Raw genomic sequence first — 19416 nt, 5'->3', positions numbered from 1 at the left:
ACTGTATATATATATATATATATATATATATATATAATATTTGTCAAATATTTGATGGTCTTATTTTTGTATGGAGGGCAGTCTGTCTCTGTGTGTTGGCCCTGTGATGGACAGGTGATCTGTCCAGGGTGTGCCCTCCTCTGCCCCAATGGCTCCAGCCTTCCCTTGACACTGGAAGGATGAGACGGATGGATGAGTGAACTTGTACAGAGGGAGGCGTGTCTGTACTGTCGAATGTCTGTGGCAGAAACAGCCTCTTCTCATACAATGAAAACGCTTAAGTTGAAATGCAGCTTTCAAACAAAAGCAAAGCTTTAGAGGTGTGGCTTTCTGTAAAATGGTACCTGAATAGAGTGAAAGATATGCTCTGTTTGCATTTCAGAAATGGTTTGAATATTTTATAGGTGAATAATTTTGGCAGCTAGCATGTCTAAAGCAGGTGAATAAAGGTTGGGCAATGGGCAGGGCTAATGAAACCATTATTAATTAATTCATCCAAAATGCCTGGACTGGGCTGATCCTGATCCTCCTGTCTGGTTGGAAACATAACATCCAAGTATGTAGGACATCTATACTTGACTGCATACTTTTATTCTGTCTGCAGTTCTAGATATTTATTAGGTTTGCTAAGCTCAATCTAAGACAGTTTAATGCAGCTGCAGTAAATCCTTCAGTTGATAATGTTGAGTGGTTGAGAGGTGTTATCCTTGTCACCTTCATGGAGGTAGCTAGGTGCTTTGGCTAACATTCATACAACAGTACTTAGTGCACATTATCTCCTCCTATCAACTACCTGAAATCCCCGTGTCGTCTGAGAGTCTCTGTGCAAGACAGGGGATCTGGCTTCAAGCTCAAATGGACAATGTCTGTCATTACAGCTACAGCGATTACAATGACAAAGCACACAGAGATAAAAGCTGTATTTCTCTTTGAAAAGTGGCTCAGCTATCACACAGTGACCATATGCAGAGCTGCCTATGATATGATGAATCAGCTCATCCCTCCACGCTTAATGCTTTGAAATTACGTGGACACATTAGGAAATGGACAATCTGGCTTTTGAAACAAGCACTAGGGCAAATTCATAATGTTTGTACTTTAAAGCAACAGGAGACGTGTTTATAGCTCACTGTCCTGCCAAAGTGCTTCATTAATAAAAGTATCTTTACTTTTCCATATTGATGGTCCAGTTGTTCTTACTTCATAGACTGGAGTTTAGTTACAAGTGAAACGGTTGAATATTTTAACTAATGTCATATCCAGGAAAATACTCTTACTTTGAAAGGAACTGAAGGCAGGTTAAATGCAAGTATAGAAATAAAATCATACACAAAACAGAACTACTTACTATCTGACAAATAGTGCCTATGAAAATAGTTAACAGCATGTTCTGACCAGGAAACTACTTACGGAAAGAGATGTTCCCACAGATTCTTTTTTTTTTTCTGTGAACACCACAAATAAAATTCATTCCACTTTTATTGGTCTGGGCTGGATTCACAGAATGAGAGTTATAACTTGTACATGTAAAACTAAAAAGATGTTTGTGGTTTGGGTGAATCCAGCCTTTAATAAACTGGATATTTTTCTATTGTCATATAGATACCAATGATAATGTAAAAAACATTTACTTCATCCTCAAAATGGAAGTGCAATGTATGTTTTTACGTTTGTAAAAGTGACTCATGCTTGTGGAAAAGAGCTCTAAGAATAATGACAGTAACAGGTCCGCTGACAGAAATAAAACTGCACTTTATTGCCAAAGTGATCTCCCACAGTTCCTATCCCTGCTTATTATGGATTCAAACAAGATAAATCCCCAATTTTTTATCTGTCTCTGATGACGGGCTAATTCCCTCAGATATTGCTTAAGGTTTCAGCGGCAGTTTTGTCAGACCAGGGGTTGCTCTGTTGCACTGCTCAAACTATGGAATGGCCTGATTCTGGTTCTGTTGGACTTCTTGTGCCTTTCTGTTTCTTGAGTTGACATTCGGTTAAGCCTCATCTCTCTCTCTCTCTCTCTCCATTGAGGTTGATGTTAGCCATGTTTGCACACTCTGTCAGAGTCGAAGATAAAGCCAAACACTTTGGACTGAAAAGTGAACTTGACTGAGTGACTGCTGTTGGATTCGGTTCAGTGTTTTCCAGAACCATCTCCATCTTTCTCTTTTCCAGGCAGAGCAGAGCCCCTAACTGTCCACACAGCCTCAATGTAAGAAATTCATTATAATTGTCAACACCTGCGTTTGAATAAAGACATCTCTGAGAAGAGTCACTGAAAGCTCTTTGCAGAAGAGACTCCTTCTCAGAGGAAAACAGCTGTCAATTTTATTTCTGGCACAATGCTAGGAGCTGGAAATAAGCCCCAACATGTGGGAGAATGTCCAGCCAGAAATCTCAGAGGAAAAGATTGTCATCGATTGAGATATTTAGAGGTCTCAGCATTCCTTTAAAACTTCAGTGCTGCTCTGCAACTGAACATGATGCACAATGGATGTTACTGTTGTCTGGTGATAGATGGTTGTAAGATAATGTAGGTGGATGCGTTCCCAAATAAAATATTTCATATATGGTGTCTTTTTTTATAAGATTTTGTTTTCTAACCTTTCCTAACTCGTGCCAAATGTGAGCAAATCATTAATTATGCTTCGGTCGCCCGTTCAAGGTGATTTCATTGTTCAGCTAATGCTTTGATCTTTGTTGTGCCCACAGTCTCCCTCCTTTTTCTCTTGCTCATCAGTTGTCAGTGGTAGCTGTTAAACAAACAAAGTAGATTAATGTTTCTGCTTTCCTGCTTTGTGACAAAATGTCCTCCAAGAACAGAGGAGCCAGGGTAATCATATTACAGCGATTTTTCAGGGAGCCTGCGGCCCCACCTCCTCAGCTGCAGGATAAAGTGGGTCGACTGAGGGAGACATCTGATATTAACCTGGTGGCACCGCTGGAAGTATCAGCCAGCTTTTCTGACATCATGGGACAATCTTGTCTCTGCTGGCTGTGGGTCAATGGCTTTGGGCCAGACAGAAAGAGAAAGCCTGCTGAGTATAGCGTGCTGTCTGTATGTGTGTGTGTGTGTGTGCTGCTGGGGGCCACCGAATGGGAGTGATATAATATTTGTAAAATGTCTATGGACTACAGTTTCCTTGTTAATTGTGGCTTTTAGGGGAAAAGTAAGAGCAAGCTGCAATTTACTTGTCAAAATAAATTTGGGTATTTGGTTTTGCCTGTTTGGTTTTGAAATTTTATCCATGTATGCCAGTTGGTGTATAAGAGAACGTGTGTGTGTCTGCATGCGTGAATTTATGAATCCACTTACTGTGTACACCTGTGAGTGTCCACGTCCATGCCAACCTGTATCTCCCATCACATGTGAGCATATGTGTGTGAAAGAGCCTCGACATTAAGACTGTACGACTGGATTTTTGTTTTCTATCACGCACTAACCTTTTCTGTTCTGTGTGCACAGACAGGGCGTGACTACTGTTGGCCTGGCTGACTCAGCCATTCCGTTCCAGGATAGGTGGCAGTGCACTGGCCTTTGTCCACCAGCAACAAAGGAGCCTGATGGCAAGAAAACCCAAGTGATTACAGTAAAGCAGTGTTTCTTCCCCCTGCTCTCTCTGTCACATATACATGCTCACACACATATAAACATTTACTTCAAAACAAGTTTGCACATGCAACATACATGCACATGCACACACACCTACACTGAGTGCATATGCAGATGAACACAGTACTCTCTCTCTCTATCACACAAACTTCAAAGGTATGCAGATCACCCTCCCTCCACTCCGGGCTCCACCCTCAGTCCTAGAGGACAGGCTGGTCTTTGCAGGAGGAGGGGATAGCGTGGAAGGGAGGGGGAGGTAAAGAGCGACGGAGCTTGAATTCATTTCTGCTGGTGGTGCTGAGCCACGGCACATTGCAAAAACATAACGTGACGCATAAAGAGCCAAGACACACATGGCTATCAAATGGATTACTCTGACATACATTTTTGAACTCAGCAAGGACAATACAGGCAGCACAGAGGACGTACAAAGACATTTCAGAACTTTTTTGTCACGCTGACCAAAAGGAAAACAAGCTACCTGGCTTTGGTAAAGACACCCTGATTTTTTTGGGTCAGATTCATTCAGGAGCCAAATGATATTTTGGTGGAGGGACTTGAAGTGGCAGCAATGAAAATGTGAAGATTTTGGATACAGCCGCACTACTGAAGTGGATCATAAGTCAGTAAGTTTGTTTTATTTACCTTCTGTAGTTGTTTAATACAGACGGTGATAATTATTCTCCTACTCATACGAATAGTTGTAATTATAATTCTCCCATAATTCTTCTCCAATCACTGACTCCAGTTTGCAGCCCAGGGGTCTGTAGAAACACAATCTTGTTCAATCGATTTGTTCACTGAGCGATCTCGGTCATTGACTTGCTAAATGTACAGTATCTCATGTCGACACAAAAGACAAATATAAAATATCCCTCAACATTCAGTCATTTATTTATTTTATATATGAGTTACATTTATAGTTTTTAATAAATTATTTCTGATGTATTACATGGTGGTGATGGTTGTACTGAGAGACATTTGACTGACTGATTTGACTCTTGTTTATATTTGTATTGTAAACATAAAAGTGGTGTGGTCTTGATTTTCCTAAAGACTTTAAAAGGGAAACAATCTGTGTTTAGCTAAACAAATATCTTTAATTTAAAAACAACAACAATGACAGAACACCGCTTCACAATATAGTAATGACTGAATAAAAATTGTGACTACAATTATAATGTGCTTATATTTTTGGATCATCTTTGAATACTGATTTCATAGCTGCGATCTGTTTATTTTACATGAATGATGGTCACGAGATTAAGATTAAGTAAAACAAAAAAAAACATAGTAGGACAGTATAACTGGTCGAAGTGACTTGATCGGAAATATTTTATGGCAGAGCCTAACTGATAATGCATGGGCTCCTCTTATTGTTTTCTGCGGATTAAAAAGCTCAAGGGTATTGTCAGGTTGTTAATGTGCTCTGCTCTTGCATGTAATGCTAATGGACTATAATGGTGAAGGGTCTAAATGCTTTATCCCGTAGGCACTGAGTCGAGAGAGAGACACAACCAAGAGAAAAGGGCTGAGTGAGAAAGCTTACGATGCACTGAGAGCAAGGTGAGATGTGACCGCAACGTATTCGCACATTTTATGTCCATGTTTGTGTGTCTGCTTCTTTGTGCATGTGCATGCCCCCGTATTTTAGAAGCGCTGTCTTTGTGGTACACACAAATCTGTGGCTTCAAAGCACACTGACTGATTACCTCACGTTTAACAGACAGGTCATTATTCAATATACACATGGAAATAAAATAGTGAAGCAGTGACGATAACCCAAGCACAGAGGTTTGTCCTGTATCTTTACCATCACACCAGTTTGTCTTGTCAGGTCACACTAGCAATTTGCTCTAGTTTAACTTAAGGAAATAAATTACTGCTTGGGAAGGGCTTTTGGTGACTGACAGCATTTTTCCATCTTGTGCTTGCTGGAATCTATAATGTGATCAGAATTACTTCCTGGATTGTAGCACCTATCAGGAAAAATCTTCCTCATCAGCATTAGTTATTAGTCTCCAGTCTCTAACAGGCAGTTTCTTCATCATCATCATCTGAGCAGCAAACCTCCAGGGCTGGTTTAGCTGTGTGGTAACACCACAGCCCAGTTTCCATAATTCAAGGGTGATGCTTGAAATGTTATATGAGTTGTGTGACGTGAAGAAGGCCCTGATTTGTTTAGGACACATGATTTTTGGCAGTGTGCTGGTTAATGATACATAACAAGAAAAACAACCAGCGGTCCTATGAGCATGCTTTATCAGTGCTGATAAGGGGACTTGGACCTTTTTCCACACCAGACCTAATGAGTTCTGTCCGCTGGCTGGTGGATTCGAAAAACTCACGGTGCCGAAATTCAAGCAGCGCTGCAGCACACGCAACTGAAATTAAAGCGAGTAATGACTGTATTAGTGTGTGCAATGAGGTGTGCTCCCACATGATTAACATTTAATGGGTAGATTGGGCAAGACAATAAAAGAACAAGGTGTTTACTTTTATTAGTCACGTTGGTTGAAGACTATAATCTGAGTGAGTGACACACTGAAACAGGAATAAATCATGTCAATGAAACTGTGAAGCTGATTTTTAAGTGCAGTACAGCAGGTGCCTCCACTGATTGAAACGCATAAATACACACAGGGCATCCACCTGGTCAATGCATTCAGCATGTGACAGCACCAGTGGGGATCACATGTGGGACTGAAAGAAGACAGTCGATGGTATCTGCTCTATCATTCACAGGAAATGCTGCACAGCCAAGTGTGTGGCACCACATAGCTCTCCCAGAGCTCTACTGTGTAAGAATACAGTGAGATGCATATAACATCTCCTGCCATACTGAGAAAAGCAGCAGACAATATCAAGTCTTAAGTAAATAACACAGTGTAATCTAATACTTGTTTCATATGTTTATTTTCCGCCAGCTCATTGGACCAGATGATTGATTCTATTCTATTAATGAGGATGTTGTTAAGCTTAAAGTAAAATAATAATCATAGTGGGAACATACAGTTTTGTGTGTTTGGTTAGAACAGGAGAGAAACGGAGGGGGCAAATAGCAGATGAGGGAAAGAAAGAATAGAAAAGGGAAGAGAAAATAGCGACGGGTTGTTTACGTGGACGCTGAGCTGCTACCGGGAACTGAGAGGTCCCATTAATCAGGCTGCGTCAAACCTGGTCAGATGGAGCTGATCAAGGGACCGGCGGGGAAGTGATGGGTCTTTCATTATGTTTAGATTAGAAGCACTCGTTTGTCTATGCTGCCTAGCACCTCCTGTTCATGTAAGCTATACCTGTGTAGTGCACAGGATCTACTTCCCCTTGCTCACCCTAAAACCTGGAACTCCAACCTCTTCACCTCCGCCACCCACACGATGTTGGTGTGTGTGAATGAGGGCGACAACTTCTGACAACAGACACAAATCTCTTGGTGGACGACCCCTGTTTCCATTAGTGGTTGCACTTTGAAGATCCTTAGGACCTCAACCATAAACCGCGTAGACTAAATCCAACTCAAGACTGTTTCCCTGCAAATTCTGTGCATAGACCTTAGAAACCCTATTTCTGAAAATGGCAGAATTGAAGGCATTGAAAAGGTTTGTCTAAGGGTTGATATTTGATCATCCTTGACATCCTCTGTCCACACTTTTTTATGCTCTTTACTCCAGTGTTTATGTTTTCAGTGATTTTTCTTAATATCATTCTCCACATCAGCCTCAGACAGCAGTAAATATTAAATTAGTTGTAAATAAATCACCATTTGTCTGGGATGATTTGCTCTGACTCTTCTGTGTGCGTATTTAATATTGGAGTCCCTGAAGTTGCCAAGGACCAAAAGAGCAATTTTGCTCATGAGTTTCATATATTTTCATCAAGATCCATAAAAAAACATAAAACGTTAGCTGGAATGTATTATATAAACCTTGACACAGTTTTTCGCTCTGACAAATTACACAACATAATATTCTGCCAAATAATTCTAAGACCATAATTAGAAAACAAGGGTGGCACAGGTTTGATCCTTCGAGGTTACCGTATTTTTGCTTTAGGCCAACGCTTTATTTAAAAATCATTTTCCCTGCTTGACCTTTTCTGTTAACTAATAATTGAAGTCACATTATATGTTTTTAAATCACATCCGCTGTTTATTAAATTATCCTACAAGCTGGAATTATGTTGCATGTTGGTCACATTGACAGAACATTAAACACAAGATTATTGTCTCATCCCAAAAATCTATCTCCATAAGATAATCAGTATTAAACACACTTTAGGAGCTGGACCATGATGGTATTTAAAATTCAACGAGAATGACCAAAACATATGTCAACAGCAAGCAACCAGTATTTAGATGTTGAAAGATGTGAATGGTTGGTACTTCTAATGTTATCTAGGGCATTTTAACTACCCGTTTCTGACATCCCTGAGGCGCCGCAGCCGAGTTTGTGAGAAAGCGGGACAGGATGGAGAGGATATGAAGTGGATGGTTGCACACTGGCGTGCCTCTGGAGAGAACAGCAAGAGAGCGGTCTACACCGTCATTAATCAGAGTGAACGCTTCAAAGTAGAAAGAGGAAGCAAAGTACTACGCTAACTACTAACTACAGTCCATCCATCACAGAGAGATGGAGCAATCTGTGGATCAGACAGACAGGGCTGATGTGCTGTGCTTGTGTTATTAAAGTGAGAGGACAGAAACACAATATTAACCTTTTTAAGTAGACTTGGTCTCCTGTTGTGGACTCACTGAGTCACACGAAGACAATCGATCCTGAGCTCTTATATGCACATCCCAGAGACGCCCCGAAGATTCCTTTATATTTAGTTTAAGAGGAACCATCTCACACATACACGTTCCCATACATGAAGAGAACATATGTTATTACAGAAGGTTCCTCCTACAAGTTAATCTTCTGATTACATTTGGTTTAATAAAATGTGGAGGACATAATCTGAGCTTTGCTGTTATGCTGTGGAGCACAAACACTCCTCTAATGAATTACGCTATAATTACAGGCTGGAGCACAAGGCTCCTCAGGTTTCAACTACAACAAGAGATTTGATGTAAAAGTATAGTTCCTTTGTTAAATTCGTCTAATAATAACAACAATACTAAAAACGCATAGGAAAGAGAATTACTTGCTTTGATCCTATGGATGTGAAGGACACGGCCAAATATTTAAGTAAACAACAATGACAATTTAGAGCAATAACTGTTTGACTGTTTTATCTATTTATGGCAGCGTTGTGGTTTTCTGGTGTGACAACAGGGAGTCACTAAAACCCAAAACAAAAGAGTAATTCAGTTTCCTTTCACCAACGGCTCTACCTTCATGCTGGGCGGGGACGTCCAGCTGGCCTGGCTTGTCATGCAGTCATCTGAATACATTCCTCTGGCAAAACCAGCATGTAATGCTCGTCAATGTGTTCAGCTGTGCTATCTCTCACACACACACACACACACATACGCACACACACACAGTGTGCGATCTCTCACACACAACCCCCAGTGAGTTCACTATTACGAGCAAATTGGCTATTAGGTCTCAGCAGAGCAGTGAGAACAAATTTTGTAATGTCTTGTTAGTCACAGTCAGTGCTGCAGTTTCTCTCCTCATCTTAGATGTGGAAAACTAATAGAAACGACTATTCAGTGTAACATTTGTGTGTCTAACTTGCTCATTAGTCAAAACAATATGCCAACATGGTGTCAATCAACATACGTCATCATAACGCTCTTTATTTCTGTGATTGCCGCCTTTCTCCTCATCTTATCTACCTGCCATTTCTCCACATCGCCTCCATCGATCCGCTTTGATCTCCCAGTTTATTCAGCTGCCCCTCCAGCATCCCACGACTGTTCCTTAAATCATCATCTCTTTCGTATCAACTTTCTTTTCTTTTTGAGACATTTATTTATAAGCAAGGAAAAATAAACAGAAACGTATTGAGATCTAGAGAGTGTGACTGGGGGAGAAAGAAAGAATGCCTTGATGCATTTGAGAGACGTGAAGAAGGGGGGAACAAAAACAGGGAAATGAGAATGTATGTGGGTAAGCATGGGATGAGAGCGATTATGAGAGCAGAGGTGAATGAGTAAAAATGGTGGGATAGAGGAGAAAGCTGTCAAATCAACCTTGAGAAAGTATGAAAAGGAAAATAAACCATGCTGGACTTGCGTCAAACAGAACTGGAATCATCGAGGGACGGACAAACAGACACCGAAAATTTATTAAAAACTGGACACAGCACCCAAAACTCAAAGCAGTGTGATTGGTCAGTGACCGTCTTTCATCACGCTCAGTCCAACATGAGTCCATGACGTTGCATAAATAACGCTATTGATAATGCAATTAATCCTTCAACACTGAGCTTAAATAAAAGGCCCAAGTGTTCACGTCTGGACGATCTGGGGTGAGATAAGAAAACGATGAGCATGAAATTACTCAGCTGACAAATTTTAGGGCAATTAGAGGAAATGTAATAAAGAGGTCAGACATGAAAGTGATATTGTGATAATTCGGAACAAGTAAATTGATTGTTGATAAAAACTGCTCTTGGTAAAATCTGAGCATATAAGAGTCTTATGACACAGCACCAGTTTGACTCCCATTTTGCGCAGGGCATCATTTGGACAAACAACAACAGATTTTGTTGCCGTTCCCACATTAACACTTTGTTTGCCCTTCAGGAATGGAAAGTATCAGTGTGGAAACGGGCTGGGATGGGTTGGCCCTCTCCTCTCTGGTTGCCACAGGAAAGAACAACTTCTCTTCCTCTTCCTCATCCTTGTTTGACTCCTTCAACACTTCTCATGTTGGTGGGATCTTCCCCGAGAATGGTTCCAACACCACGCCCCACACCCTGCCCCAGCCCGCCGTGAGAGACCTGGGTCTGGCCAGGGCAGAGATTGCAGTGCTCGCGGTGGTGCTGGCTCTTACCACCCTGGGGAACAGCTTTGTACTGTGGGTGCTGCTGAGGAGGAGGAAGTACAATGCGCCAATGCACGTGTTCATGGTCAACCTGTGTGTGGCTGACCTGGTGGTGGCCCTCTTTCAGGTCAGTTTATGAGTTACTTTAACGACATAACAATAAACAAAACATTAAAGCTTGCCACATCAGCTTCACTTTAATGAGGAGCAAGCATGTAGGTTCATCTGCTAAAAAGTCTTGCAAATGCCCCAAAACATCTGGGCACTGTAGTGAAACTACAAACTGCGTTTGTCTGGGACTAGTTTCAGAGGATTAATACAAATGTGGTGCTGTAGTAAGATTAGGATGATAAATTGAATCAAAACAGAGGCTGTGATTATTGTACTGAGTGTTTCTGAGAGCACAGAGGAAATGCTAAAATCCACACGTACTTGATCAAATGATTGATTCATTGTTGGTTTTGGTCTTTTCCTGGGATTTAAATGTCTTTTCGTAACTTCTAATCTCTGTTAGGAGTCATCTAAGTGTTTTTGTCTTATCTGTGGGTCCAGGTTCTTCCCCAGCTCATATGGGACATCACAGAGCGATTTCAGGGGCCAGACTTCCTTTGCCGTTCCATCAAGTACCTGCAGATTGTGGGCATGTTTGCTTCTTCCTACATGATAGTTGCCATGACAGTAGACCGGCACCACGCCATCTGCTGCCCGTTGCAGGCCTATCGCGGGGGAGCAGTATCCCGCTGGAACACCCCTGTCATGGTAGCCTGGGGCCTGGCACTAGTCCTCAGCATACCACAGGTACAGAGGGGTGAACACACACATATGTATACACACACACACACACACACACACACACACACACAAAGAAACCACATGCGAAATAGGAAATGAGAGCTCGGCAGGCGTTCACACCCTGGTTTCTACAGTCAGACTCAAATCGCTGGTCCTATTTTTAGCTCTACGAGGTCACTGCAGTTCAGCCAATGGAAAAGGAAACTGACTGTTATGTCTGTGGGTGTGCTTCCCACCCTCCTTTTGTTCGGTCTGTCAGGTGTTCATCTTCTCTCGCTCACAAGTGGCTCCTGGAGAGTTCGAGTGCTGGGGTGAATTCACTGAGCCGTGGGGGCTGAAGGCCTATGTCACCTGGATGACGGTGGCTGTCTTCCTCCTGCCTGCCTTCATCATTACCATCTGTCAGGTAATACTGGTTTTACTGGCCAGACTCTCAATCTCTGCACCATCCACAATGAGTATTGAATAGAATTACATGCTGTAGGAAACATTATCCCATAATGAAGCGTGTGGTATGAATGAAATGCTGTTTTCATGAAGGGTGCATTTGGCAGGCATTGTTCGATACCCTGTGGGGGACTGTCGATGGTGTTCTGTAGCATCCCATGGCAGATAAGCATTGTGCGCTGCCTCCTATCAGCCCTGCTGCTCTATTTAGGGAAAGACATCCAGCTATTTTCCTTAATTAACACAGCACTTGGAAGACCACTGCCGAGACGACCGCTCAGAAAATGTGTCCACTCTGAGATCGTCCTGCCAGGAGGTGGACGGTACCAGATCTCTGCCAGACATTGAATCTCTGACCTTTTCTCATTATCAGATTTCAAATCGAAGGACATCATTTGAAAGACATTTTCAGAAGTATGATGCAGATTCTGCCGAAGGAAAAAACCTGACTCAGCAGATAATTATAATACTTTACTGGTATATACTGAATGGAAACACTAAATAGAGTACGGCTTCTAACCCTCAAATCAAACCATTAAACGGCTTCAAACCCTAAAAAAATGTTACACTTACTATAGATTTGAATTTTGTTTTTGAAAAATTGTTAATAAACAAAAGTTATAGATGTTTTATCTATAGTTATCATTCCTAATAGCTCATTCCTAATTTTGCTGAAAGAAAAGTTTATGGTAGCATTTTTATGGGAAAAGAAGGAAATAACAGTGATGTTTGATGACGCTGCATAAACATGTCTGACACTCGTTGATAAATGATGGTGAATGCCATTTAACAAGACTTGCTTTTGTTTCAAATTTCCTGTCGCTGTTACAGCAAAAATGCAAAAAAGCTGGTCTGCAAAGACCAAAGACAAACCTCTGATGTGCTGCTCATAAACTTTAACAGTGATGGTTTGTTTTTTACTCATATTAAATGGTGCTAATCCATGATAATATGCTTGTTTTTCAGATAAGAATCTTTCGAGAGATTCACAATAACATCTACCTGAAGTCAGAGAGGATGGTGATGGCCGAGTTGAAGAAGAACGAAATCCTCTTCCACTTTCCCAGATTTAAAAAAGAGGACGAGCGGGCCAAGGAGAGGGGGAGACGGGCGTCCGGTGGAGGGGGCACGGACGGGAGAGGACAGCTTTCAAAGGGTGTGAATAACAACCCTCACAATAACACACACAACAGCCAAGTGGGGGAGTGTTATGACTATGCACCATCCGCTGTTCAGTATAACAGTTGCCATGGTGAACATGTGACAACAACATCTTCAGTGCAGCAGCAAACACCAAACAGCCCAGATTGCCAGGAGTCGCGCACGTCCTGTGAGTTGGCCTCAGGCTCACCCCACTGCTCCCTTGATTACGCCCGCCCTCACTCTCCAAACGGTCCACCTCCAAGCATCACTAAAGCCATGTCCAAGACGGTCAGAATGACTCTGGTGATCGTGCTGGTCTACACTGTCTGCTGGTCACCGTTCTTCATCGTCCAGCTTTGGGCGGCCTGGGATCCAAACCCTTCAAACCAAGGTCAGCCATAGGCATTATTTACAGGAACTGATTATCCCTGACTTAAAGAGCTTTGATCCAACATTGCAACACTTTTAGTGAACGTAGCTCACCTTAAAAAACAGCAACAACAAAACAAACATGTATGTCATAACCACTGCTAATCTGTCCTAGCCAAGTTTGACAATTGCTCTGAATCTGTCTTTCACTTTAGAAAGCAATAAAATACAAAAAGCTAAATAATTGGTTCTTGTTCTAATCAGTGCTGTTGTCCATCTTAGAGAGTTTGAATACAACCTCACTCGTTACTCCAGGGACAAGCTCCAGCTGAGATTTGGTAACGGAGTGAAATACAAGTTCGAAAACAATGTTTGTTTTGACCCATAACCAGGAACCCCTGGATGACATCTCTGGCCTCTGTGCATTTTGGCTCACAAACAGCATCTGCTGATGTCTTTACTGGCAGCAAAGCTAATGCAGCCTTAAGTTGTGGCTGATAGTATGGACTGTGTGTGTGTCCTCTGATCTGAAACTAAAGACAAACACCCAGGGCCCGTAAATAACCTGTTTGTATCCCCTGCTGATTTTGCAACATGACCAGATGTTGACATTACATCAACAATGATCTGTGCCAGCAGCTTGCAAATGTAGTCAAAATCATAAAGTAGAAAGGCACATATGTACATGCACACACACACGCGCGCGCACACAAACACACACACACAGCAGCACATGGATATACATGCACACACAAGTATGTGCCTGTTCTGGCAGGCAGATCCGCACACAAACACACACAGCTGATTATTATCATTTTTGTATTCTAAAAGCCTTTTGTCCTCATTAATTGTCATCAAAACATGCCTGTTTTTACATAAATGACTTATTATTTGCTGTAAAATATAGAAAAAGGAAACACTGAGGATGTTGCCGCTCTGGGATATTTGCAGTTGTGTTGTTATTCCTGGAAATAAAAATGATAATAACCCTGAATAGAATTCAATAGTTGTTGTGTATAATAAAACAATGTGATGCACGCAAATTCTTATTTTTCTGTCTGTAAATATACACATTCTGCTTCTCCCTGTGTTTGTTCACTTGTCTTCTTGTGTGTGTGCGTATGCATGTGTGCCCTTCAGCAGGGGTGGCCTTCACTATCCTGATGCTGCTGGCCAGTCTGAACTCATGCACCAATCCGTGGATCTACACCGCTTTCTCCAGCAGCATGACCAGAGAGCTGCAGAACCTGCTGCACTGTCGGTCGCGACCTGGCCGCCGGGGCTCCCTACACGATGACTCCACCACCATCACACACACCTCCACCACCAAGGACAGCCTGTACTGACAGAGACTTATGAGACAGAGACGCACAGGACTCGCTTGAAATGACATGCATGGGTGCACACACACACACCTGCTGCAAGGACATACCGTTGCACACAACTCTGCCGCTGCTACCGGCCTGAGACAGAGAACGGTGACCTCCACCAGATGTTTCCAACAACAAAGCACAGCTGTAATGTTCACAGGACATCTATCTGTAATCACCAGTCCTCTCCAGCGCAGTGGATAAGGTTGAAGATGTCAACACCATTTTATGAGGGTACTGTGAAATATACAGTGGCAGCCAGTGACAGCATCTGCAAAACAAAAGCGACCTTGAAACTAAAGACATTTTTCACCAGAGGTTTCTGGGTGGGACCTTTAGCATTGATTCATGCAGGTGAAACTCACGTCCTGCTCAGACACAGCAGTCCAGCAGGAATGCAAGGGGTGGATCACTGCATTAGTTTCACCTGTGATATACAGAGCAGCAGACAAATCTATGGGTGTGGAAAAAACAAGAAGGAAAGCTAAAGGAAAAAGAGAAAAGTAACTATACGGACAGCAAGACAGTGAGACTAGTGTTGGACAGAGAGCAGACAGGACATGGCATGACTGTTACAGCTGCAGGAGCTGTCCTGAGAAGGCCATGGTAATCTAATAATGCGAAGAAACTTTGTTAAATCAAAGAAAGTGGATTAGAGACAGATGAGTTCGAATTTATATTCGCTCGGGAGGAATCCAGTTCCAAGGAACAATAGTGATTTGTTATCAAGCTGGATGGAAAGCCACCTCCCCACCAGGAGCTGGAATACCGTGGGTCAACCCACACTCTGACGCTCTCGGTCACGGTCAAACCGGAGTTAGGCTTAGGAATACAAATGAACAGTTCTGCAACCAACCGGGAAACAATGATTTGATTGTATTTTGTACAAACACAACATTTGAGGTACACAAACTTACTTTCCTGTCATGCTCTCCGGAAATTATGAAACCAGAACATGATCATTACACAAAAGGTGCAGGAGGCAAGGAGATCAGCATCATTCCATGCACAGAGATCAACCATGTATATATTTACAATATTAACAATATTTATTGAACTTTAAAGGCACATTAGATGTTGTTACATTTTGTGTAAAATAAATGTTGAATGTAAAGCTCACTATTGTAATGTCTAGTAGAAAACAAGACATCACGCCACAGCATTGTTAAAGCTCAACTATAGAATCTATTCAGGTGTTAACAGTAGAGATATTACAATGCTATGAGTCTAAACTATGCGTGCTAGTCTCTCTTTACACTTCTGTATGTAATGTAGACTACTTGTCAGTTTGAGAAAAACTGCATATCAACAGTAAAAACACTCCCAGTGCCTGTACTTTCAGCAGACATTTTTAGCACACCCTCCCTCACTGAATTAATCTTTGAATGATGTCAGCGATGTTATTCTAAGACAGAGCTACCACCAAAGCAGCGTCATATCATATGACACCATTTTTATTTATTGTACATGCGTATGTACAGTTTTTATGTATTTCTGTACGTACGTAAAGAGTAATGTATTACGCCCGTCAACTGCATGACAGATAAAACTGTAATTGTATTTTTTTTATAATAGTTAGATTAGATAAGCTACTGTACTTACAGAAGATGTGCAACATTTCTGTTTGTATAAAATAAGATTAGATTTTTTTCTATGTGGTCAAACTAGATGTTCCCAACAGATTAGATGTTCCTGAAAATAATGGCTTTTTTTTTTAATGCTCATTTTTAGCCAGTTCAGCACATCCTATTTTCATGAGAGCAGTGTTATGTGAGTCTGCAGGACAATACAGGGAGGCTTTCAAGGTGTCTCAGGAGTTCTTGTCTCGGTTAAAGGAGAAGCCTCACCTTTTCCTCTGTGCGGTCAGGGTGTTTGGGCTTTCAGCACACCACTGTGCATTTGTTCCCCAGATACAAGCTTCCACTTTGATTCTCTGCCAAATGAAAGGCTACAGCAACAACGTCCATGTCTCACTTTGTTATATCAGGAAATAGATGAACTTCTCCCAAGCCCTCAGGGTGTTCATGTATTTTCCTCTTCCTGTCAGGAAGTTGAGAAGTCTAGAGGATGACTCCTCTGCTGAAACAGCCAGACTTTAGATGGATGTAGCTTTTCAAATTGATGGGAGAGGCCAGACACACTTTACTGTCCATTGAAAACCTGCTCAGTGAGCATTATGCTTGATAAATAATGAATGCATTCCAATAAATGAAGAACTTTCTGGCAAAATACCTTTGCATATCAACTAAAATTAGTCCCATCATTGCAAATAATTCTCCTATGACTCTGAGCCTAAGAGCAAACACCATCCTCCCTTTTGTCAAAGCATATGCCAGATCTATATATGTGTGTGTGTGTGTGTGTCTGTTGGTGTGGTTCAGTTTATGCTGAATATCCTGATGCTCATGGTTTCCATACTGAATTGACTTTGATGACTAAACTCAAGGTCACTTCTGAATTACAGTAGGGCAGTGCTTCCTGAGGGAAATAAGGGAAATAAATGGCCCTGCTCTGTGGCTGCCACAAGGGCTGGAAAATAGGTGAACTTTCCTCTTCAAATCAATTTGGGGTCAGCCAAGGAGTGCATACAGTGGCTCTGAAGAATGACCCCTGTGAAGAATGATGGAGCCCCCCCAGCCCTGACCGGAGTCAGTATAAGACAGACCTGGAGCCAGGACCGTTACTACACTGAGCAATGTGTCTGCATTGCTTAACTTAAGACCCCTTCACAGATCCGATGACTCTGATGGCTGCTGCTAAGCTCATTCCAAGACACCAGGAGGCATATCTGGCCCCCACCGAGTCCAGTGCCTGTTAGCACAAAGCACTGGAGCGGGACACTATATAATCAGACAAAGCAAAAGAAAAACGAGCCAGCCAATTTAACATGCACAACATTTTAAATGTTTTCAGTGTGTCAAAGCAGCTGTGAAATGATTTTAGAGAGGGGTTTTCTCACATGAAAGGAATCTACATCCATAACCTTTATTTACAACAGCAGTTTGACTGCATTTGTTTTCGGGGTGATTTGTTTCCAAATATAACCCACTTTTATTTTTACTGGCAGCAATTATGATTCTGAACCAAGCTCTCACCACACGCTTCAGAGAAGTATGTACTGTTAAAAAATCATGTTATTTCCCTGAGATCCAAGGAACAACAGTTTTAATCACTTTCATCCACCTTGTTTTCATTAATTAAAGCATTGTTGTGTTTACACCTAAACAAGACCCTGTATTTTTTTTTCCTTCATAGTAAAAACAGGTATGTGGACAGCGTCTGATAATACCAATTTTATGAGAGCTCGTTAAACATGCTTCCACAGGATTTATGTGCACAAAACTGTCTGTTGTCATGCGTCTGCTCTTGTTTCACCTACAGTATTTCATGACTCATGGCCAGCTATGAGCAGTGCACAGTAAATCATGTTGTTCGATTACAGTCGTTGACATTTTAGTGCAAAACGTGAAGGGGGTGCCTAATATAATGGAGGAAAAGGAATCTGCAAAAGAGAGAAGGAGAAAAAAATTATTTTCCCCATATATGGCTGGTTTTTGACTGGAAACTACATCAACAGGCAAAGCGGATTAGAGGATGCTGTAAGAGGACAGGAAGAGGGAGATAACAGTGAAAGCACAAAAGCTTGGAAATGACTGTGAGTTTATTCACTCCACACTTTTGTGATTCACACAGCTATAAATTTAACAGGCCAACTGTACATACACATCCAGGCAATAACCACAAAAAAAAGATAACGAAGAGCTACCATGTGTTTTCTGATTACTGACTGACCCCACACTTTGCTGGCTTCGCTCAGCTTTATAAAAAGTGTGAAGAACAAATAGTAAAAACGGGCAGAAAGTGTGACTGCGTGTGAGAATCATTTGTGCGATGCCAGTTTTCACACCCACAATATGCCGGATCTCATTAGGCCAAATGGTGTCTGCTCCTGGACTGCTGTAAATCATCTCTCACAAAGTGGATTTTCTGTCCATCACACAGATTCCTCTATCTCAGTAAAATATTTTCTTAGGTAATATTAATAGTGATATATAATGACACTATATAATAATGCCGTGTATGCAGAGCCTCTAAAAACAAACTTACAAGATGCTTTTCATTGGTAAATTAACCCTAAAACCCTATGCTGTGTAATTACAGAAAAAAATCCACAGATAAACAATATACCCTTGAAAGAACAAATTGTGACTTCCTGTGAGTGCAGTCATTCGGAAACAACAACAATCCTAAAATATTTCATTCTACATCTGTGATTATCTGCACTGATCTGTGGGCTGAGTTACGCAGTTTGAACTCCACCACAAAGACAAGGAAGATTCATGTCAGCGTCAACTCACTGGACTTCTCTGACTGTTTGTTTGTTCCATTAATACCCAGCCACCCCCACTTCCCACAGTCTAATAGGTGACTCTATGAGGGACTGCCTGGAGTCGCTCCAGCTCATGTCTTTTCTTAATTAACAACATTGTGATGGCTCTATTGTCTTCTTGCCAGAGCTGGAAAATGACAGACTTACACCACCAAACTGTGTGTTTGTGCTGACAAAAAGCTGCAGAAAAATGACATGAGAAACTTCTGTGCCCTGTGCGCCGTGCTGTGTTTATGTGAGTGGATCAAGTTACTCGTATACAAAACTTGCATTCGTCTCATGGGAGTCAGTGAGAAGCTGCAGTTGTGCTGTTGTTATGGACAAAAAAGCAGCTCTCCATGTGCAGTGTGCAAACAG

General features: G+C 41.7%; 1 protein-coding gene across 2 annotated transcripts; it reads left to right on the top strand.

Moving 5' to 3' along the window:
• Positions 1 to 3887: 3887 nt before the first annotated feature.
• On the top strand, positions 3888 to 17886 carry LOC113145847 (vasopressin V2 receptor-like). Of its 2 annotated transcripts, none has more exons than XM_026332964.1 (7): positions 3888 to 4239; positions 5106 to 5179; positions 10308 to 10675; positions 11101 to 11346; positions 11600 to 11746; positions 12754 to 13321; positions 14443 to 17886. In XM_026332964.1, exons 3-7 carry the CDS (start codon positions 10310 to 10312, stop codon positions 14643 to 14645), a joined length of 1530 nt encoding a protein of 509 aa, XP_026188749.1. In that variant the 5' UTR covers positions 3888 to 4239; positions 5106 to 5179; positions 10308 to 10309; the 3' UTR covers positions 14646 to 17886. The 2 variants fall into 2 exon arrangements, with proteins under 2 accessions (XP_026188749.1, XP_026188748.1); XM_026332963.2 differs by having other exon boundaries at positions 14440 to 17885.
• The last annotated feature ends 1530 nt before the right edge of the window (positions 17887 to 19416 follow it).

Source organism: Mastacembelus armatus, chromosome 7 (genome assembly GCF_900324485.2).
Source record: "Mastacembelus armatus chromosome 7, fMasArm1.2, whole genome shotgun sequence".
Lineage (NCBI taxonomy): Eukaryota > Metazoa > Chordata > Actinopteri > Synbranchiformes > Mastacembelidae > Mastacembelus > Mastacembelus armatus.
The sequence above is the reverse complement of the archived record's forward strand: the minus strand, read 5'-3'. Positions and strand labels throughout refer to the sequence as shown.